This window comes from Heterodontus francisci, chromosome 17 (genome assembly GCF_036365525.1).
Source record: "Heterodontus francisci isolate sHetFra1 chromosome 17, sHetFra1.hap1, whole genome shotgun sequence".
Taxonomy (NCBI): Eukaryota; Metazoa; Chordata; class Chondrichthyes; order Heterodontiformes; family Heterodontidae; genus Heterodontus; species Heterodontus francisci.
Genome location: NC_090387.1, coordinates 71884022 through 71908184, shown reverse-complemented (window position 1 = coordinate 71908184; position 24163 = coordinate 71884022). Strand labels below are relative to the sequence as shown.

General features: G+C 43.1%; 1 protein-coding gene across 3 annotated transcripts in view; it reads right to left on the bottom strand.

Annotated features, from left to right (window-relative positions):
* LOC137379046 (guanine nucleotide-binding protein G(o) subunit alpha) overlaps positions 1-24163 on the bottom strand; it is a 254296-nt gene that overhangs the window by 108975 nt on the left and 121158 nt on the right. Inside the window, exon 4 of one of the 3 annotated variants that reach the window (XM_068049652.1) lies at positions 12873-12919. The exons of the other annotated variants lie outside the window; for them this stretch is intronic. Within the exon in view, the coding sequence (XP_067905753.1) occupies positions 12873-12919 (47 nt within the window). The remainder of the gene's footprint in view (positions 1-12872; positions 12920-24163) is intronic. 3 annotated transcript variants of the gene reach the window in all.

The following is a 24163-nucleotide window of genomic DNA, read 5'->3' as shown; positions in this document are numbered from 1 at the left end:
GGCAACTCACCATGCACAGGTGTGCATGTGCACTTTGTGGAGTTGTCTTCTCAATGGGCAGGTTGCACATACAGGCCATTTGAGCCATTAGGATTGTACTCTCCACCTTTCACCATGGGGAAGAGCTCAGGCCTTCACTTCGCCTGCACTCAGTGCCTGTTCACAGCAGTATAGCCAATATAAGCAACGCAATGGGATTTCCAGGCCAAAATCTGGAAATCCTTCACATCATGAAACTTTAAGACAGCCCTCCTCTGGGAGCCTGAAACAGGGAGGAACTTGATAATATACAGAATCATTCAATCTTGATTGAAAATGATTGGATTCCAGCAGTGAAATGATGGAAGGCTTCAGGTTACTATCAAATGTTGAAATACTGCAATTCTGGGAGAATTATAGAACTTGAGAATATCTTGGAAAAATAAGGTGTTACTTTTAAACAGGGGATTTGTGGAATTGACTGAGCCTCCTCTATTTATAGCTGTGTGGTGTAGGTGTAGTATAAGTACAAATATATTGTGCCCTCTGCAATGTATGGAAGTTGTACATTGTTTTGAGTTTTAATCCCTTTTCTGGTGATCTCACTAAAACCTGTCTCAATTCCTTTCTATAATACGAACTCAACATTCAAGCTGAGATGAACAACCAACCAACTAAGCTGCATGTGTCCTACCTGAGGTCACCATCACTCAAATGTCATAAGGTGCAAAAAAACAAAACAGGAAGCCTCCCTGCCGAGAATAAATGGGAGAGAGAGAGCATGAGAGAGAGAGAGAGAGTATGAGAAAGAGAGAGAGCATGAGAGAGAGAGAGAGAGCATGAGAGAGAGAGAGAGAGAGCATGCACGAGGGGCAAGGAAGAAAGAAAATCAGAGAGACACATCAAGGGAGCGGTGCTATTTTAGTAAAGTATAGGTAATTTTTAGTTTCTTTGCAACTTTAACTCGATATCTTGGATTATGCAGTAAACTCAATTATCAATTTCACATTGAATGTTGGACTATAACGTGTTATCCCATTGCTGATTTTAGGCCAATTGACAAAAATACTGTCTGACATTAAATTCCTTGAATGTCTGATTCACGGCACCGTACTGACCAACTTCACACCAATTTATTTAGGGATACAGCACTGAAACAGGCCCTTTGGCCCACTGAGTCTGTGCCGACCAACAACCACCCATTTATACTAACCCTACAGTAATCCCATATTCCCTACCTACACTAGGGGCAATTTACAATGGCCAATTTACCTATCACCTACAAATCTTTGGCGGTGGGAGGAAACCGGAGCACCCGGCGAAAACCCACATGGTCACAGGGAGAACTTGCAAACTCCACACAGGCAGTACCCAGAATCGAACCCGGGTCCCTGGAGCCGTGAGGCTGCAGTGCTAACCACTGCGCCACTGTGCCGCCCTTTTAACTATGAAGGGAAAAATGTTATAAAATAAACAGTAATGCCTGATTTCAATGTAATATAAAATCAATTTTTTTTGAAGAGGGTGGAGGTGAAGAAAAGAACCCTCCTGCAGCAAGACATGCATTAGTCCACACCCCTGGAGCACCATTTGTAAAGAGCACGTACAACTTTTACTTGACTGCCTACATCTCTGTCCCTGTACAAATTATGCAGCAAGCTCTTGGGATTTAATCACCAAGTTATTCACCTGGATGGCTGTTGAGCTTTGTAAGAGTTGTTGGGGGGATGGGATGGGGGGGGGGGGGGTGCGGTGTCTTTCTTTCATTTCAATTGGCAATCGCAAAATTTTAGGCACACATTGGCATAATGTCTCAAAAAGCAGTGTAGTATTGCTGGGCTTGGCATCTCTTCTCTTCAAACTACATGAACATTTTAACCTACTGATGTCTAGACTCAGGAATGGCATGGCCTACATAAGATGGTTGTACAGTCTCTCCTTTTAGCAGGTATGAAAGAAAGGGCAATGAAACAGTCACGTGAATCAGTGAAACAGAGGGAGGAGTTGGCTGCTGAACTGAATTATTGTTCTAATTTCTTTTCACACTTAATGTTCTCAGCCCCTTCCTTTAGGTCTCCATTTACAAGCAACTGAGCATGCAGACATTCAAACAATTAGCTTCCAGATTTCTGCTGCCCTTCAGTCAACTGCAAGGCAGTGAGAGTGAAATACCTTCCTAGGCTGGCTCACGAAGACTAGCTCACCTCTGCTCCATATTTCCTGTCTGATAAAGTGTCGTCACCAGAACCTACATACATTAATTATATAATGGAAGCCATAATTTACGACAAATATCTCTATTTGTGAGGTGACTGTAATTCGCATTATGCTCACAAGTTACCTGATTAGCCTTGTATGGTGATACTTCTCAACCAGCCACAAACTGACATGTGACCTTCAATTGATTTTACTCAGACTGCTGAGAATGTTGGACTCCGTACCACGTGGAATAGTTGAAGTGACTAGTATCGATGCACTTAAGGGAAAGCTAGATACGTACATGAGGGAGAAGTTCACAGGGTGTGATGTCTGGAGTATAAGCACAGGCATAGACCTGTTGGGCCGAATGGCCTGTTTCTCTGCTGTAAGATTCTATGCAATTCTGAACAGTGTGATGGTGGTTCACCAGGAGGTGGATAAAAACAAGTCAAAACACAAGAACCTTTCAAATAAAGAAAGACCTGTGAAACATGAAGGGGGAAAACTTATTAATTGGGAATAAAGTTGAGAATGATTTGTACTGATTATCACCTAGGTTTTATTGGGGGGTGGGGGTGGTGTTGGGGGGTGGATGATGGTGCCAAGGGTTTAGTGCTTGGATTCAGGAGCTCAATATAGAGTGGTCAGATGTGATACCAACTCAGAGGGGCAGTAGAATCGAAAAAGGCAGCATGGAAATTAAAGAATACATTAAACAAACTATTTAAGTGAATTGAACAATGCGAGATCAAATCAAATGCAGTGTAAAGTTTTGTACATGGGAAAGAAAAGTGGGCAACAAACACACTTTGTGAACCATGCTGAAATAGATAAGAGTGAAGTAGAAAAAAAGGTGTCTTCAGTGGCCTCAGTGTTCAACAGAGCTAACAGGATGCTTAACAACGTGGTCAAAACTGGTAGAATGTAGATTAGATGTGATCTAGAAACCATACACAAGATGGTAAAAGTATGGAATGGATCAATTCAAAACACTTCTTTAAAATAAACTGGAGTAGGAGGGGACACGGGTTCAGATTATGAAAGGCCAACATCAGGAAGTTCTTCTGCATCGTGATCAAAATGTGGAGTTGACTTCCAGATGTGGTGCAGGTGAACATCCTGAAATCATTAAAGAAACAATTAAATACAGCAATGGAAGAGAGAATGGAGGGTTGTTCTGGATGGATGAATTAATACAGGGTAAATCGTCTTCCATACCTGTAATTATTTTGCGATCTTGCAGGAGATTTATTGCAAGACCTTTTAAAATGTCAGACCCTTACTGGTGTCTTTCCCAATGCTAAATCAACACAGAGTGTCAACTTTAGCCCAGTGGTAGCATTCTCGACTGGGCCAGTTCAAGACCCACTCCTGAGACTTGAGCACATAATCTAGGTTGACAATTCAGTGCAGTACTAAAGGGAATGCTGTACTGTCAGAGGTACTGACTTTTGAATGAATGTATACAGAGGTCCTGGATACCCTCTCAGGTGGACAAAAAAGATTCGCGCTGCTACTTTGAAGAAGAGCAGGGGTGATTCCCCTGGTTTCCTGGCCAACATCAATCCTTCAATCAACGTCACTAACAGATTATGTTAATTATCACATTGCTGTTTCTGGGATTTTGCTGTGTGCAAATTGGCTGCTGCGTTTCTTACATTACAATAGTGACTACACTTTGAAAGTGCTTTGTTGGCTGTAAAGTGCTTTGGGACATCCTGAGGTCATGAAAGGTGCTATATGAGTGCATGTTCAGTCTCATTCTTCTGAGAGCTCTAAATCAGATCATACCTTTAGGAATTCACATCAACAAGGCACTGGCAGTTTGGTACCCACTGGAATAGTCTCCAGCCTAATATTAATAACATAGTTTTGTGAAAGGGAAATAGATTTTGACTAATTTATTACAGTTCTTTGAGGAAGTAGCAAGCAATATGGATAAAGGGGAACCTGTAGATGTGGTGTACTTGGATTTCCAAAAGGAGCTCATGGTGTAGGGGGTAACATATTAGCATGGATAGAGGAAGCAGAGAGTAGGGATAAATGGGACATTTTCAGGTTGGCAGGATGCTATTCGTGGAGTGCCACAGGGATCAGTGCTGGGGCCTCAACTATTTGCCATCTAAATCAGTGATTTGGATGAAGGGACTAAATGCATGGTTGCTAAATTTACTGATGACACAAAGATAGGAAGGAAAGGAAAGCAAGCTGTCAAGAGGACATGGAGTCTATAAAGGGATTTAGAGAGGTTAAGTGAGTGGGCAAAAAATTTGGCAGATGGAGTATAATGTGGGAACATGTGAACTTGTCAACTTTGGCAGGAAGAATAGAAAATAAATGGAGAGAGATTACAGAACTCAATGTTACAGAGGCTTCTGGGTGTCCTGGTACATGAATTCCAAAAAAGTTGGTATGCAGGTATAGCAAGTGATTAGGAAGGCAAATGGAAGGTTGGCATTTATTGCAAGGGGAATCGAATATAAAAGTAGGAAAGTGTTGCTACTGCTGTACAGACCTCAGTTAGACTGCATCTGGAGTATGGTCTACAATTTTGGTCTCCTTACTTAAGAAAGGATATAATTGCATTAGCAGTTCAGAGAAGATTCACTCGACTGATTCCTGGGATGAAGGGGTTATCTTATGAGGAAAGGTTGAGCAGGGTGGGCCTATATCCATTGGAGTTAAAAATGAGAGGTGATTTTATTGAAACATATAAGATCCCGAGGGGACTTGACAGGATGGATGCTAAGAGGATGTTTCCCCCTTGTGGGGGAGTCTAGAACCAGGAAGCACAGTTTAAAAATTAGGGGTCTCCCATTTAAGACTGAGATGAGGAGGAATCTTTTGTCTCAGAGGGTCGTTAGTCGGTGGAATTCTCTTCCCCAGAGAGCAGCGCAGGCTAGGTCACTGAATTTTTCAAGACTAAATTAGATAGATTTTTGATCGACAAGGGAATCAAGCGTTATGAGGGGCAGACAGGAAAGTGGATTTCAGGCCACAATCAGATCAGTCATGATCTTATTGAATACTGGATCAGGCTCGAGGGGCTGAATTGCCAATCCTGCTCCTAGTTCTTGTGTTCCAAGAGAGGAGCCTGTGAATTGTACAGGATCAATGAGGATCAATAGGAACAGCAAGGAACAATGACCTGCATGGCAAGGCTCACCTAGAAGAACATCTCGTGTCGAAAATAGTATTACTTCACATTCTAAAAAGCAGAGCACAAGGCAACATGAGAGGCAATTACACCCCAAATGGAACTGTGTGCTTGAAATGCTTATGATAGAACACAAAGAATAAAACAGAGGTTTTTGTCAGATTAATAAATCTACATTTCCTGAGCTGTAATTATTTCAACACTGCCATTATTTTAAATGGGTGGATACTGGCCTCAAAATAATTATGATCTGAAATCTGGGACAAAAGATTTAGTAACCTCCAAACTTTGCTTTGTAAACTCTTATAGTAAATACAGACTATATCAGAAGTGCAAAAATAAGCTTGTCGCTGCCATTTCTGAATCATGTAATCAGAGCAACATTCAATGGCAGAAATTCAACTTGAACACATCAGAATCCACTGTATGAGAATTCTGCCAGTCACGAAATCCCACACAGTCGGGGCTGGGGAACAGAGAGGGTGACAGGAACTGAGTGTGATTAGTTACCAGACGGAGAGTTACAATAAATCAGCCATCCAATCTGAGGGCATTATTCTAATGAATTGGTCCTCCTGATTTGAGCTGTTATAACAAGCTAGCAATTCAGAGGAAGTTAATGCAAGTACTTTACCCTTTTGACTATTGAGGAGTGGTCTAAACAAAAGGCAACAAATTGAAGTACAAGTATGCTTTTAATAATGGAGTGGCTCGGCCACATTTGACTGACTACAGTAAGTATTACTTACAGTATAAATGACAGTGTGGATACTTGATAGCTTTGGCTCATGTCCCTCTCTTCTCAGTGAATCTTGAATGATGAGCCAATAATCTGTTCTAATGCCTTAAAGCTGAGGATTTCCTGACTGGTGAGAATCACATTTCAATGGGTTTGAACTGACTTTCACACCCCTTAAAGCCATCCAGAAAAAAGTTTCCACCAGCAGTCACTGACCCTCCACGAGGGATGACAATCTCTTGGCTCATCTACAATTTTCAAGCTCCTATCTTGGAACAACAGATTGGAGCATATTCCAGTGGCTAACAAACTGCCAGTGCCTTGTTGGTAGGAATTCCAAAGGGTATTATTTGAGTTAGAGGTCTCCAAAGAAAGAGGAAGAACTTGCATTTTTACAGCAGCTTTCACAACCTTAGGATGTCCAAAAACACATCATTCAATTTTAACTGCCATGTGCAAAAGTGGCCTAGCAAACGGCTGGCCTGTCCAGGAATGGAAGCTAATTTTAAAGGCCGAGCCTCATTGACATGGCATTGTCTGGCTTCCCAACCAAAATGGCCAAGAAACTAGTGGGAAGAAGCAGAAAGGGGAAAAGCCAGAGGCTGTCACAAGGGTGAAGACATGGGTTTAGGCGAAGTCCAGGCAGCGAAGGCCCACACCTTCCTCGTGGCATCTAGAGGAGCAATCTCATCCGGAAAGGCTTCTTCAGTCCTTTGATCAGGTTCTACCATCAGGACAGTTGCTATGGGCAGCCTACTTATTTATCATTGAAATGAGAGAAGGTCCTATTGATGTAATAGAGCTGCAGTTTGCTTCTGACTCAGGTGGGCACCTCATACACCTGAATAATCAGGCATGTTAAAAATTGCAGCCAAGTGGGAACACAGTAGTATTTCAGCCACTTCATTTAACCGCTCGCCCTTGCAGTTAAAATGGACCTGAAGAAATGAATCTCTGAGAATGGAGAAGCTTGAATTGTTCTCCTAGGAGCAGAGAAGTTAAGGAGAAATTTAATAGCAATGTTCAAAATTTAGAAGGGCTTTGATAGAGTAAATAAGGAGAAACTTTTTCCTGTAGCAGAAGGGTCAGTAACCAGAGGACACAGATTTAGAACCAGAGGCGACAAGCAGAGATTTTTTTTAAGCAGTGAGTTGTGATTAGTAGGAATGCACTGACTGAAAGGGTGGTGGAAGCAGTTTCAATAATAACTGCATTGGCTCTCTCAGCTTGGAACTGCGCCTATAGTCAGGAAAATGTGCACACCCTGCCCACGAGTACCAGCAATTTCCTGGTGTGCAGTCTGGGTAGGTGGTGGCTGAATCAAAGCAGAAAAACCTCCCTTTGCATTCCTTGTGGGTCAATCCCACACACACAAGATGGCAACAAGCTGGCACTAATTGGTAATTCCAACAGAGACTGTCACTGAAATGCTGCAATGATAGACACACTTCATTCTGCACATAAACCATGTGACACCTGACCGTGGGAGTGTTTGATAACACCAGAGAAATCATGCTGTGCGACAGTAGCACTTTTGTTAAAATACTAGGCTGAGGAAGTTCATCTGAATGCAATTTCACAAGTAGAGGAGTTAAAAAAAAAATTCTTCAACATAAAAACGCCTTCTCTAGGGACTGCACATTGACGAGATAGGAAGACTTGAGTACTCCTATGGCCCTGAAAGATAATGCTGGCGGGAGTATAACTCCTGGTAGGACTACCCATGACAGACAGATCAAAAAGTTAGAGCCTGACTAAAGCCCAGTCTGCCAGATCTTCAGGTAGAAGCCTAAATAAACACCACGTTACAGTCCTTCGGGTAGGAGCCAGACTAAAGCCCAGTCCACTGGTCCTCTATGTAGAAGCCTGACTAAAGTCTGGACCACTGGCCCTCTGGGCAGGTACCATCTGACCCAGTGGCGGGTACCCATGGGCAGTGGCAGCTGAATTGTAGTCTCCTGTATTTTGCATTTGTGGCTGGGTCGAGGGGAGGGGTGGTGGATGGAAGGATTTATTGCAATGCTGGAAAGCAGTCTGATATTTGTTCTTACAGCAGGGTGACTTGGCAATTAATACCACAGAAGATTTACTTTGTGCTGGTTAGAGATCTTGTAGATTTTGGCATCGGTCCATTGTGACATTGTGTTAAGACAGTTCTGTCACTAAGTACTGCTGCTGCAGGGCCGATTTATTAACAGCAGCAAAGCTTTGACTGGAGGAATGTGCTGACACACCCAAAAGAGTGACTGTAAGAGCAGACTTTACACACAAGTGGCCAGCAACAATGGGGATCTGTATTTTGTCCATTCTCAAAGAAATTCCTTCCATTGACAACCTGGCATCGACAGCACGCCTTTGCATTAGATGGCTTATGGGTCAATATTACACTGTGCCATGTTAACAACAGAATTTCAACCCCTTAGGCTCCAATTTGAACCCCTAATGCATGACTAGACTGACAAACGTGGGTGGTTAACATCGAAGTGGAGAACACAATTCCCCGCTTCTACGGCCACTATTTCAATTCCAGGCGTTCAGGATGCGTATGAGGCAAGGGTGTCAAATATTCAAAATTCGAGAGCTGATGGCATTCAGACCTTATTGTAATTTTAAGCCCAGGCTGTGCAACTTGCATAGGGTGCTGACTGTGTAGGTCAAAAATGTCACCAAATGGACTCAGGGCCCGAAGAGATTTTAAGCAAAGTAAACACACACACACACACACACACACACACACACACACACACACACACACACACACACACACACACACACACACACACACACACACACACACACACACACACACACCAGTTTCCCTGTGGATTAGGAGCAGTAGGACTGTTCCTCCCAGCCTCTCGAGGAAAACCTTGGACCTCCGATGCCCCAAGCATCCTCCCTTGACCATGACTGCCACCCAATTGCACCTCCCACCCACCCCAATGACCTCTTATTAGTGTCAAGGGCCATGTTCTCAGATCCCAGGTGGAGGCCTCCTTTTTATTGCAAACAGGGGCAACATAGCTTAGCCCAGGCCTACTCACAATCACTTACTTGGCAGTAATCAGGAACCAGAAGCTTGAATTGTTTTTCCTTCCTTAGTTCAGATGAACTCCAACTCTTCCCCAACTGTTGTTGACTAATTTGGTGCAGACAAATTTACCTTCATTTTCTAATCTGCATAGATTACTGCCACATGGGGTGGAGCGTTCTTCTTCATCATCGACAACTTGAATTTAGATGGTCCTTTAACATGCAAGATGTGCCAAAGTGCTTCACGGAGAAAGAGGACTAGACGTCAAGCCAATGAGCAGAGTTTATAAGAAGTTATTGAAAGGTAAGTGGAAAAAATGGATTTGGGGAGGTGTCTGAGGAGGGAGAGATCAGTGGAGAGATGGAGGTATGTAGGGAGGGAGTTCTACAAAGTTGGGTTGAGGGAACTGAAAACTCTGCCATCAATGGTGAGTCAAAGGGAACACAGGACAAAATGCACAGGAGCCCTGATTTGGAGAAGTGAGGGGTTGCAGGAGGGGATTATGGCTGAAGGAAACTGTAGAGGTAGGGAAGAGGGAGACCATGGAAGGATTTGAAGACAATGACAAGAATTTTAAATTGGACATGGTGAGAGATGGGGAACCTGCATAGGTCAGTGAAAACTGGGATAGCAGGACAGTATGGGATTGGATTTGGGCAGTTGTGTTTATAGAACCATAGAACAATTATGTCACAGAAGGAGGCCATGCAGCCCGTCGTGTCCGTGCCGGCCGAAAAAACTAGCTGCCTAATCTAATCTCACCTCCAGCAGCTGGTCCACGTCCTTGCCGGTTACAGCACTTCAGGTGCATGTCCAGGTACCTTTTAAAAGAATTGAGGGTTTCTGTATCCACCATCGTTCCTTGCAGTGAATTCCAGACACCCACCACCATCTGGGTAAAAAAGTTTTTCCTCATGTCCCCTCTAATCCTTCTACCAATCACCTTAAATCTGTGCCCCCTGGTAATTGACCTCTCTGCATGTACAATCTGTATGTAACATAGATCTACGAGTAGATGTGTCAGGCTTTCAAACAAAACCATTTGATCTGCTGTTCACTGCATTGAAAAGAGTTGCCTGTTAAAATGCCTTAAAAAGGTGGTTTGGACATTGATGGAGGAAGTCATACTGGGGTGGGGTTCACCATTTTCTTTTGATATCCTGAATTTCTTGCAGTAACTACATATACAGCATTTTCAATAAATGAGATGGGGCAAATGTATTTATTCCAAATGCACTAAACCTGTAGCATTTATGCTGTCAAACAAGAACCACATTTTTGGTTGTTAATTCGGCTGCGGGTTGCAATTAAAATGCAGCGAATGTATCCCAGCTTTGGTCTGTGTCGACAAGATTCTTGCCCAGTATGCACCCTGAAAGCCCCCTTCCTTGCAGAAGTGATACACTACATTCCATGTGTAATGGTAATTTTGGCTCTGTCATCAGCAGGCTTGCAGTTTGGTGTTGGCACGTAACATGCTCAATTAATACCTACCCAACACTCAATACCATAATGACATATAATTAGGCAGCGGAAAAGCGATCAAATATAACAGCAATGTGCAGTCACCACTCACAATGGCCCATGCAGCTGATCTCATTTTATTTATTTAATCTGGATTCTCCAAAGGGCAAAACCAGTATCAATATTAGCTCTTTCTCTGCCTCCCTCTATCTTGGTTCCGTTAATATTGCTTTCAGTTAGGATCTCTGCAGTCCATCCATCAGTTGTGTGACAAGGAACCACAAACACAGCAGCATGGAACCCCTCCGAGTGGATACTGCGAGTAGTCAGCAATGCAATCATGATAGAAATTTCAAAAGGGACACCCTTTACCAGTTTCCCAAATAAAATGTCACTGCCAGGATAGAAACTTCTAATTATCACTCGGCTAGACAATTATATCTCCAAATAACCAGATGAGCCAAGAAAAACATGAGGCATCAAGATCATGGAATTTGGGCTGTCAGTTTATTGGCTGTAGCCACAGATCACCACCACCACTTCAAACTGCACTTAGAAAACACCTCTAACAAAGAAAAAAATCTCAAAGTACTTCACAGAGGCTTCATCAAAAACATGGGATACGGAGTCAAGGGGGAAACAGGAACAAATCCTCAGTTAAAAAGATGGATTTTAAGGAGTGTCTCTAGAGGAGCAGAGGGGCGTGGTGATGTGGAGAGTTCTAGGGAGAGGCAGGTTTTAGCCATATTTGACTACATATGATTTGATCTCCACCAACTTGGGACAATGCAATAACCTGCATACCCCCAGCCCAGTCATATTGCTGTTGGTGCCCAGCTTTGCATAGGTCACACACAGGCACCCACAAGAGGTACAGGGAAAAGATTCATGTACAGAATGGGTTTTGATTTAAATTATGGCTGCACTAAAATTGCTGAACCTGTAGACCGTATTCTCAGCAAGGTTTGGAAGTGACTTTAAGGGCGTGACACGAGTTGCTGCAGACAAAGAATTGTCTGTTGATGATGGCAGCTTTGTGTTGTGGGTTGGAGGAGAATGGGTGGTTTAACACACAGGCCCATGAGACCTGTTCCTCAGGAGCCCCAGCCAAATATGGTAAAACTCATCATAACACAGTAAAAACGAAGGATCGGTTTGTGTAAGTATAGTATATCCTGGTATAATTTGTTTTATTATTCATATGGTAGGTAAACCTTCTACAGGCCCATTTAACCACACGTTTGTGTTTCATGGACTGGGGGTGGCACTGTACACAGAGTGTGGAGTGGGCCCTGAACATTCTAGGTGTCCAGGGCCCCAAGAATTCGTAATCCTGCTCTGGATGGGAGAGAAGATGTAGACACGAATGTTCACGCAGTGATAGATGTAGTAATCAAGTGAGCATTCCCATATAAGATTGAAACAAATGTTTCGAGCATCTAGCAATGGCTTGTGCTGTGCGTGCTCTTCAGGCTTCAGTCATTCTCAGGTTCACCCTCTGCCCTCCTTGGGTGCCTGCTCCTTCTTTGTGAGGCAGCACACTATCACAAACCTTATGACCCCCATCCAGATGATATTGAAGAGCAGTCCAAGACCAATTTAAGTGCTCCTTCAAAGTTTCAGAACTTTGCGTGCTGTATCAACTCTGCTGGAAGGATTAGCCTCATTGTAGAAATGCTCAGCTGATGTCTGGGAAAACACACCAAAGTAATTGGAAATCACAGGTGTCATCGACAATGGCTGTAAATGGGAGCCTTGACATCCCAGCCACTTGACTGTTCTGTGTTGAAGATAGTTGTAGAATGAGTGGACAGCTGCCATGGAAGTAACTAGCATTGCTGTAGTGCAAACGATGGAAAGTATGTTGGTGACACACTTCAGTCATTTGAATATTGCACATTACGGGTGGGTGTACTGAACACCTTTAGGCATTTCGAGTAAAAAAACGTGGAAACACAAAAATTGATGAGACACTCCAGAGTGCATCCACGACTCATTTCCCGTTCCCATCTACCTGTGCTCTGCCACAACGATAACTATTTGTTGGAGGAAAGGCAGAGATTCTCAGTCACCACAATGTTTCAGTTTTCTTTAAATGCATATGTTTGGGGCGGAGGAACGTGGCAGGGAATGTTTGATGCTGGTTAGAAATGAAAGCTGAAATTAGTCGGGTGTTAAAATAGACAGAGAAATGGTAAAAACGGGTCCCTTCACAATTTCTAGCCTGTATTTGGAAGAAAATCCAGGTAGCTGTGTTCTAACATATCATTCAGCATAAGTGGGGATGAAGTAGATGGCACTGATCTTCAGCTGTGTGCCTGGAGATATACAAGGCCCTTGATTTAACCTTCCTTTGTAGGAACTTCCTTGCCTCCATGGGTGTGGTATTCTGGGCAGATGGTGTGGTCAGACAGTCAAGGTGATGCACTGTCCCATAAATGGGCTGACCTCCGGGCAGAATCGACTTGAGGAGCTATGGCAGGTGTAGACTTCTCAAACAGGTGAAATCTGCAGGCACTGAGGAGTTAGGGCAAGTGGAAAATGAAGCACCCCAACTTGAGTAAACAGAGGAAGAATAATTCCTTCTTGTGCACAAATCTATTTCCTGTTACCCCTCCAATGCAAATAGTACTTTGCACATTCATCCAACGCAGGTAGAGAAAAATCAGGCTCAGTGTTAAATCAAGAGAGAGACAAAATGCAGGATAAATCCCAAATGGAAGAATCTTACAGTGTCTGTGAATATTTTTAAAAATTATTTTTCCCCCAGAGGGGGACAGAATGAAAGAATATATCTGCATTTGGAGCTAATTCAGCTGTTCTCTTCCTGATTTCACAAGACATCCATCAGTGTCCTCAGCAACGAGCTCTGCCTAGGCAACCCCTTAGCAACTCCCTAGCAACAAGACTGCAACTCTTGCTCTGGAGAGTCTCCTCCAGGGATGCAAATGAATTATTAACAACAATGTGTCACTGCTTTGTGGCAGGAATCTGAAGTGAAAATTATAATAAATGTTTAAATGTACACAGATTTCACAGAGCAATCGTTTTCGTGCTGGGGCCTACTCTTTTTGCTCAGCTGGTTTCCATATATTATCCCTGTTGTTCTCAGCTCCAGCATTGCAGGCTTTGCCCATTAGGGCTATCTGATAAGTAAAGAGTAATAGCTACAATTGGAGGTCATGATCGTTGCTTCAAATATAATCACCTCATTCTTCCAGGCTTGTTTGCGCAAGCAACACCATTCACATTAGGAGTTTATCATATGGAAGGCTGGAGCTCCTCCATCGCTTATCCGGGCCAGAGACTTGAGGCTGTATTTTCCTCCTTTTAGCAGCAGTACTGGAGTGGGCTGGGACTTGTAATGTTGGTGCTCTCCCAATTCTTGTGCTGCATGTATTTTCTGCTGGAAGTAGTAGTGGATGTGCCAGCCCAGTTATGGGGTAGGAACATACAAATTAGACCATATTGATGGGGGGACATAATAAGCCACTCACCCCATCATAATCACCATAGCAACGCTGGATGCTAATGTCAGCATTCAACAGGTGTTCAGTGTTGCTAGGGGAAGGAACAATACCAATAATCAAAAAAGGATGGTGCAGACAACAGATTGGCAGTTTCACATCAATAGAATTGGCAAACTCATTGGGAGAATTTTTCCACAATCCAATTTTGACTCCCCGTTTAAGCTGCTGCAGGTAGTATTGGTCATTCAGCCCATCGAGTCCATGCCGGCTCTCTGCCAGAGCAATTTAGCCCGCCCTTTCCCGTAGCCCTGCATTTTTTCTCTTCAGGTGCTTATCCAATTCCTTTTTGACAGTCACGATTGAATCTGCCTCCACCATACTCTCAGGCAGTGCATTCCAGATCTTAACCACTCACAGCATAAAAAAAGGTTTTCCGCATGTCATCTTTGGTTCTTTTGCCATTCACTTTAAGTCTGTGCCCTCTGCTTCTCGACCCTTCCGCAAATGGGAACAGTTTCTCTCTCTCTCTACTCTGTCTAGACCCCTCAAGATTTTGAACACCTCTAATAAATCTCCTCTTGACTTCCCCTTCTCTAAGGAGAACTATCCTAGCTTTTCCAATCTATCCAAGTAACTGAAGTCCTTCAGCCCTGGAACTATTCTCTTAAATCTCTTCTGCACCCTCTCCAATGCTTTCACATTCTTCCTACAGTGCAATGTCCAGAATTGGGCACAATGCTCCTGTTGAGGCTGAACCAGTGTTTTATAAAGGTTCATCATAACTTCCTTGCTTTTGTACTCTCTGCTTCTATTTATAACGCCAAGGAATCCTGTTTGCCTTTTTAACCACTTTCTCAGTCTGCCCTGCCACCATCAAAATTTGTGCACACATAACCCCAGGTCTCTGTTCCTGCACCCTCTTTAGAATTGCACCGTTTAGTTCATATTGTTTCTCTTCATTCTTCCTACCAAAATGTATCATTTCACACTTCTCTGCATTAAATTTAATCTGCCATGTGTCTGCCCATTCCACCAGCCTGTCTATGTTCTCTTGATGTCTATCACTATCCTCCTCATAGGTTACAATACTTCCAAGTTTTGTGTCATCTGCAAAGTTTGAAATTGTACCCTGCACACCCAAGTTTAGGTCATTAGAAGATCAAGAAAAGCAGTGGTCCTACTACCGACCCCTGGGGAACCCCACTATATACCTTCATCCAGTTCGAAAAAACAACTTTTCACCACAACTCTCTGTTTCCTCTCACTCAGTCAACTTCCTATCCATGCTGTCACTGCAAATTTGCTGGCAAGCCTGTTATGTGGCACTTTATAAACGCCTTTTGAAAGTCCATATAGACTACATTAAACACATTACCCTCACCAAAAAAAATCAATCAATAGTTAGTTAAACATGATTTGCCTTTAACAAATCTGTGCTGGATTTCCTTAATTAATCTAGACTTGCCCAAGTGATGATTAATTTTGTTCCAGATTATCATTTCTAAAAGCTTTCCCACCACTGAGGTTAAACTGACTGGCCTGTAGTTGCCAAAACAAACTTGAAGATTCACATAAGCAGAGTTTCCATTGTTCAGTATGGATTACACATCATCTCACCGGAAGGGACCCCATCTACTTACCCAGGTCAGAGAACTTGGTGTAGGCTGGGAGGTTCCAGTGCACAGGGATCCCCCAAGTGTGGGTAGGGGGAGTTTAACCAGCTAAAACTGACCAGCTAACTCACTGGTAAGCCTCCTGCAGCTTGCCAGACATTGGCCTGAAGGATTATCCGGAATGAGTAAGGAAAGCCTTAGCACCTAGAAATGGGACTCATTGGTGATTCAGACTCGATGGTCAATCATTAGCAGCAAATACACCTAGGTGCAGTCCGTTCAATGAGAGACTCTGTCACTAGACCTGATTTTCCTTCGGATCAGCCAGATGCCCGACACCAGTATCTGAGTTGCTGAATGAGCAGCTTCTTGGTTCATCTCCTAGGTGTGGATATATGTTTCTCAAACATAAGCTTGAGTCAATAGGCTCACTGATTTACTGGCAGCAGCCCAAGATTTGGTGTCTTATGCGCAAGTTGGTGAAAGTGAAGAAATTGCCCAGCTATCAATTTACACCTTGGTCAAGAGGCATCCACCAGTATTAGTGAGTCCCAGTCCACAGGCTAAGCACGAAAATCAGGTGATGACCTGGTGACTAATATTGTTTGAGGCTCTCAAAAGGAAACAAATGTATTTATGTAAAACCTACCACATCTCTCATCACATTACACAGTTACTGTTACTTGGATAAATAGAACAGTATAAAGCCCAAAATCTCTGATGCCTGCTTGGTGGCTGAACAAGCTCTTACAGAAAGGGATTCGACATTCAGCTGGTAGAGATGGTATTGTCAACCATGATGGCAAAGAGCAATTGTTTTATAACGTTATCAGAGCCCTTGCAGAGTTTTGCAACTCTGTGGTCTTCCCTGAGCTTCCCTTTATTATTTACAACAAAGAACCTGCATTTATATTGTGCCTTTAAAGCAGTAAAATGTCGCAAGGTCCTTCACAGGAAGTTTTTGGAGGAAAGTCCAGAGTGCATGATATGTACCATTCACTGTTCTTACCAAGCTCTGTTCCTATCATTTTTGCAGGCAGTCTGAGCCTTTTCCCCTCATGAGTTGACACTCTCATTGGATTAGGGATGGTAGGAGACAATAATGAAGAAAACAAGGATATTGACTGCATCGGGAAAGAGAAACTTTCTCCCAGTCCTCTATAGTGTTAAAATGCCACTTCCTTAGATTATATTTGTATGAAAGGGTCATCTCAACATTCTCCCTACACTCCGTCAAAGTGATACCGCTTCTTAGCTTCTGCCATTTTAGTGACCTCCAATTCTCTATATCCTGTTACCATGAGCCATCTCTGTATCCTGCCATAACTGCATCCTGCGCCCGTGGCACCCGTGACCCCCTCCCTACATCCCGTTACCACAATGTCTCTCTGACAGGCTGTACTTTCAGTTTGATTGAAGTAGCTGGCGTCACTGTAACAAACAAGATTAATTAATGTGCTGCAGATTCTGTTTCGAACAATAGAATGTAATTGCACAGTTGTAGATACTGTGATATGAAAGGATGAAGTGGTCCCTGTTGCATTGTATTATACAAACACTCCTTAGCTACTGTTAATTACAGCTAACGCCCACCTGAGCCAAAATTGCACACCTGAGCCAAAGTGATATCTCACTTGTCCCTAGTGTGTAATTCAAAGTGGGTTATTCACATGCTTCGCAAAGCCTTGTTGATCTTCTGCAAGGCAACCACTACTGTACTTGGGATATGCCTGCTAAGCCTTTTACAAGGATTACAAGGTTGCATTGATTACCAGCACTCTGCACAAAGCCGTACCTGTGAGTTCCCCTTATCTAATCTCAGTTATTCAATTGGCTGAAAGCTCGCACGGATCCTTGGAAACAAAGAAGGAAAATCCAAGGCATGCCAGGTGTATGCACATCTTCAGATGGTCAGGTGCATGATGGTATTAGAAGAGAATAAGAAATGGGCACACAGCAGGATGCAAGAGACATATCACGCCGGATGCAAACAGTAGTGTTTGTACTTGGGACTTCCAAATAGAACTGCTGGATCTTGCTGAAACTAGCTGAGGTACCAGGGGAAATAGCTTGCTACTGTGTTTCTAAGTATGTACATATTCCCAGAAAATGGCAAACATGGTAAGCTAGAAAGTTATGGTAACAGGAAGTCTTACAGTAACTGGGCAGACGCTTGGGCAGGCATGCAGGTGACGGAGAAATCAAAACGCAAGTCATCAAGGGAACCCAGATACAACACAGACTGAACTGAAGATGATTCGAAGAAAACAGTAATGGCAGAAATCTGGGAGCAGGTTGGCGATCCACCCTCTCAGGAGGGTAAGGGGAGGAAAGCAAATAAACAGATCACTGGAAGACAGAGTGATTTAAAACAAAGGCTGAAGAGAAAAGGTGACATGGAGGGAAAAGTTAGGCTCTACTAATTGGGCAACTCCACCAATAAGACTTCCAACAAATGGGATGAGCTTTGCATTCTGAATCAGTTCTCGAGTGAAGCAATACCCCATATTACTCCCTCTATGTAATAGTGTGAAACCCAGGTACCCGAGGTGCCCAGTGGGAATCTGCAATCTGAAAGGGGCCGCCATCACCAAAATCAAGTGGACAAACACTGTGTTGGATCCCAGAGATGTCCATCCAAATGAGCCATTCCAGAACAAATCTTGAATATTAAGCAGAACTCAAGTAGCTCAGAATTATTGAACAGCTGGTAATACATTCCCCACATTTTTTGTGATATCATAGATGCATACTGCACAGAAGGAGGCCATTCAACCATCGTGCCTGTGCCAGCTCTTTGACAGAACATAGGAACAGGAGGGAAGTCCCTCAATAATATAAAAGCAAAATACTGCAGATGCTGGAAATCTGAAATAAAAACAAGAAATGCTGGAACCACTCAGCAGGTCTGGCAGCATCTGTGAAAAGAGAAGCAGAGTTAACGTTTCGGGTCAGTGACCCTTCTTCGGGAAGTCCCTCAAGCCTGTTCCACCATCCAATGAGATTACAGCTGACCTGTAACCTAATTCCATATACCCACCTTTTCCCCATATCCCTTAATACCTTTAGTTAACAAAAATCTATCTCAGATTTAAAATTAACAATTGCTAGGAGCAACTTCTGTTTGCAGAAGAGTTTTCCAAATTTCCACTACTCTTTGCATGTACAAGTGTTTCTTAAGTCCAGTCCTGAAACCTTAAAAATTAGAGCCAGGCCTAATATCCCTTTGTCCTAGACTTCCCAACCTGCGAAAATAGTTTCACTCTATCCACCTATCTGCTATCCTTAATATCTTGAAAACTTTGATCAAATCATCCCTTAAACTTCTAAATTCCAGGGAACACAACCTAGTTTGTATAATCTTTCCTCATAATTTAACCCTCGGAAAGAGGCACCATTTTGATAAATCTCAGCTGCACTTTCTCTTAGGCCAATATATCCTTCTTAAGGTGTAGTGCCCAGAACTGCTCACAATACTCCAGGTATGGTCTAACCAGGGCTTTGTGTAGCTCAAGCATGACTTCTACCCCCTTATATTCTAGTCCTCTAGATATAAAGGCCAGCATTCCATTAGCCTTTTTGACTAAAATGTTATGGACAGATACAAAAAATAATGATGTACATGGACCGCTAGTCTCTTAGGACCTCCAAAGTGATATCCAATTAGTTCCACAGCTCTGCTCTTTCCCCATAGCCCTGAAAATGTTTCCTGTTCAAGTATCTATGAAATGCCTCTTTGAAAGTCTTGATTGAATCTGTTCCCACCACCCTTTCAGGCACTTCATTCCAGATCACAACAACTTATTGGATTAAAAAAACCCTCATCTCCTCTTCTGTACACATTTATTATGTGTCATGGGGGAAAAGGCACCTCAGTTCAGTTCAGAGCAGAGCCTTCACATAAAATTTAAAAACAAATCATCTCAGTGGAAAACATTATTATGCATGGTCCAACCTTGCTGTTTAATTTCGGTTCAGGTGACATTGTTCCATCTTTACATGTGAACATATGAAAAAGACAGGCAGGAAAGACCAGCCTGATCCATCATACCTAAACCCTTTCCTACAGCTCACAGATACGTAATAGCCAATGACCATTCAATGTTGGGGTATTAAAACCCAGCATTTTAAGTCATTTATTTTCTTCCCCCTTTGGAAATGACTGGGCTGCACTGAGAAGTGGAGGGGGAGGGGGAGGGGAGCGAAGCGAAGACAGCAAATTGGTCCCATGGTACTGTAATGCCAACCTTCAGCTAGTTGGTTAGAAGGTTTGAGAGAGTTCTGTGCTGACTTGCTCACTAATTTCCCTCACTTCCTGCCCTCAGTGCATCAAGTGAACTGAGACCCAATTTATTTCCACAATGAAAGTGCATTTCCTTCAGAAAATGAAGCTACCTCCCCCAGGCCTATTTGAACTACAGAATTCGACAGACATTGTACTATCAAGTCACTTGTTTTGACCAATCAACCAGCTGGAACAGGAATGATGCAATTACTTGCATCCTGATGCACAGGTCACCACAAGACAGTCTGGTTGATTCAGCTGCTTAGCATATCTGGTGTGTGCTGGGACTGTTGTGCAGAATTCTCTTTGGCCTTGAACCTTTTTCCTTTTAATGTAGATGTGACAGCAGCCTCCAGCCTTGTTCTGCAGGTGTTGGCTGATGCGAAGCAGGGTGCACTGGGTGAGCAGCAGCTGAGGTCACCATCCATACCATATTCTCTATAGTAAACAGGCATCTTCCGGGCTCACAAGAGGAGCTTGTCAAAATGCCATCTGCTTCACAGCATGCGGGGGTCTTAACATGGAGCTCACTGGGCACCATTCTCAGTGTAATCTTCGGCATATGCTTCCTCACCAGGACATTCTACATAAGTAAATCTTATTTACAAGCCTTCCATTACGAAGACAGTGTCAGCACACCTCAAAACACAAAGTACAATGAAATTACACTTTACTCAGACAGCTCTAGAGGACTGAAAACACGTTTGTTATTTCAATCATTTCACAATTATATGCTACATTTAGAAGGAGGAATCCTGGGAAACAGCTCCTCCATTTAACTTGTGGGTAAAGGAAGGGAGGGAAGTTCGTGGGCTGGTCAACAGAAAACTCTCAAACATTCCAACTGTCCAGCTGAAGAATTGAATTACAGAACTGTAGAACAGTTTGTCTGGAGTTAAAACGGCCCTGGCCTTACGCCAATATAGCCATACAAACTCAGTGACTTTACACCCAGAATTAAAATCAAAGGTTAGGTGCAAAAGGCAGGAGACTTTCATGCTGCAGTGTTGAAATCTCTGGTCTTTGGTAGCACAAAATTGAACAGAAGAGTTCACATTAAAAAAAATATGTTTTAAGGGCTACAGGGGAAAGGCGGAGAGTGGGACTAGCTGAGTTGCTCCTGCAGAGAGCTGGCATGGACATGATAGGCTGAATGGCCTCCTTCTGTGCTGTAGCCATTCTATGATTCTATAAAATTTGTACTCCTGAAGAAAGTAAAATCAAAGGAAGTGACTGAAAATATATTGAACCAAATGTCACCTCTTAATAATGGAGATAAAAACAGCACTGCAGTCCACATGGACTGCAGCGGTTCAAGAAGGCAGCTCACCACCACCTTCTCAAGGGCAATTAGGGACGGGCAATAAATGCTTTCCTGGCCAGTGACGCCCACATCCCATGAATGAATAAAAAAAGAGCTCAGAGATTGTAATCTAGTTTGGTTTGCTAGTAGATGTAGCCCTGGAACTGTGTTTGAACAGGCCCACAGTAAGCCTGCTAAACCCGTCAAAGAGATTAGCCTCATCAGGGTTTGTTTTGCTCCATTGCATGACCTGTAGACCGCTCAGTAACCTCAATCTCCACCTATTCCTAATCTGTTGGTGTTTACAACCTCGCCAGGCTGCACCTGGTGCCTGGTTGTTTGAGCAGAAAGGGAAGCAGCTGGGTTTTGGCTTCAGTTTACTACAGAGCTCTGTATTTTTCCTCTGTTGTTTATTGGAGAAGGAAAAGGCATACTTCTGCATTATCCAGGCTGTACTCAAAAGCCCTGCATGGGAAAATGAAGAAACCCCAGGGTTCCAAGAAGCCAGGTGACTGGAATCAGAATGAGTGAGAGAAGCTGCAGGCATCTGGGTAGGTGGTCAGTGCTGATGTTGGACCAGGAAGCATGTGGAAACTTGCTGCTTGAGAAGGGGGGTCGTCACACGGTTGTCCACAGCCTGAAAAGGTCTGGCTCCCTTGCATATCTTGTTAATGGGAACCACTCTTTCAAAGTACCGAATACCTTAACTGGCCCTTGTTGCCAGCACAATCCTGAGGCTAGCGACCATCACCACTGTATCACCAACGTGCTAGAGGCATTTATTTGTCTTTCTGAGGGAGTAAACAAGCTATCAATCTCCCTGCTGCTGCTCCACAGCCACTATGTGGTTGGACTGAGCTATTTTTAGCTCAAGTTTTCCCTCTCTAGCCTACCAAGCCTATCCCGAGGCAGCAAGTGTGATAGGTTTATTGATGGGATCCATGCCCCAGTCGGTAAAGTTAGAGGCTCACTATAATCATTGTGTCAGCACACACACACACACAATATTTAATGATACATTTAGACAGATAAGGCCCTGCCTGATGGATGTGGGCAAAAAAGGGGAAATCATCCTCAGTTCTGATCACTCTGCACCCTACTTTCAGTTTACTTGTACATAAGGACAGAATTAGGCTTAGCTGTGACTGCCTGCATAGTTCAACAAGACACTTTGCACCCAAGAAGAGACTGTCACTGTAGTGAGTTACTGGACGGCCACTGCTGGCTGTAGGATGGTCTGTTCCCCACCCATCATCAACAACCTTCAGGAGAGCAGAAGCAAGGGAGAAAATTCTAGAGAATTTCTTTTAAAACTTTGTACTCACTGGGAGGAGGTGCAGAGGAACATACAACACTAGGAAATCAACAGGTGTGTGATACAGAACAGGCAGGATATTTGCATCCATGCATCTTCCATAGGGATGTAAGCAGAATCATTAACTTGCAATTTTCAATGCACAGGGCTTATTGCAGAAGTGGCTTCAGTTGATTAAGGAGCCAAGTTTCAACAGGCACAGTTACTGTATTACTTTGCTAAAGAGCAGGCATCAGGTTAATTGTTCCTCATCTTTTATGGTAGGTTTTTACAAAAGCAAAGAAAATAAACATGAATTTGGATTTTTAATCATGTTAAATTTAAACATGTTTATTTTAATAGAGTGTTTTACAGAAAAGGTAGGATTACATCACCGAGGTGTTAATATTCACCCAGAGCCTTGAGTTTAACAACAACAAACTCGGGCCTTTTTAAAAATTTGGTAACAGTAGAGAAGGCATTCACTTTTTAAAAAATTAGTACTTGAGATGTGGACAACAATAGCATGGCCTCATTTTACTGCCCAACCCCGAGAAGGCAGTGGATTTTCCTGAAGTCCTCAGTCCTGGGGGCCCCCAAAATGATTGGACTCTTTCAGATCACAGTTTTAAAATCAGCAGTGCTGCTCTAAAAGTGTTTTTTGAAATCTGCGATCTCATGCACTGAGGCAAAATTGTCGGCACACACCAATCACCAATAGCCTAAAGGATCACTTGCATCTCTAGCCCTGCAATTTGTGGACAAGGCATTGATTGCCACATTATTTCAAGAGTTCTGGAAAACATTTTCATGGGAGATAATTATCATTAATCTCTCATATGTGTTTATGCCAGCTTGGGATTGGCTATGCTGCATGAATGCAATCTCACCTGAGTCAGAAAGTTGCGTTCAAGTCCAACTCCGGTGCAGTACTGAGGGAATGCTGCACTGTCAGAGGTGCCGCCTTTCAGATTAGATGTTAAGCCCAAACTACATCTGTCTGTTAGGATGGAAGCAAATGATCCCAAGGCACTATTCTGAAGAAGAGCAGGGGAGTTCTCCCAGTGTTCTGGTCAATATATACCCCTCAACCAATACCAATGGAACAGTTTAATTGATCAATTATTTCCTTGCTGTTTGTGAGACCCTTGTGTGTGCAAGGTTTGCCTATATACTGAGCAACTATTCTTAAAAAAACAATGTATTGGCTGTGAAACACTTTGGACCATTCGGAGAATGGGAAAGGAGTGAAGGAAATTGCAACTGGAAAGGAGCACAGGCAATACAGGTACCATTGTAAGGAATGAAAAAGGCCAGGAAGCTCTGACCAGCATTTTAGGCCATGTCAAGACTACAAAGCTAAGGATTTATTTAGTATCACAGTAGATCATTTGGTAGCAAGGGCATTCTCTTGTGATGTACTTTATTGCTGTTTTGCTATCTATTTAGTTGGCAGAGAAACAAAATTCTGTCTTAGGTAAATACATATAGAGAAAAACAAGCAGGGTTGTATTTGTTCCCCAGGATCCCAATACAATACATTATAGAGAGCTGCCTGTTTACTATTGGAACCTGAGGGAGTCATCATGACACAACATCTACTTTACCAATCACAACACATTAAAC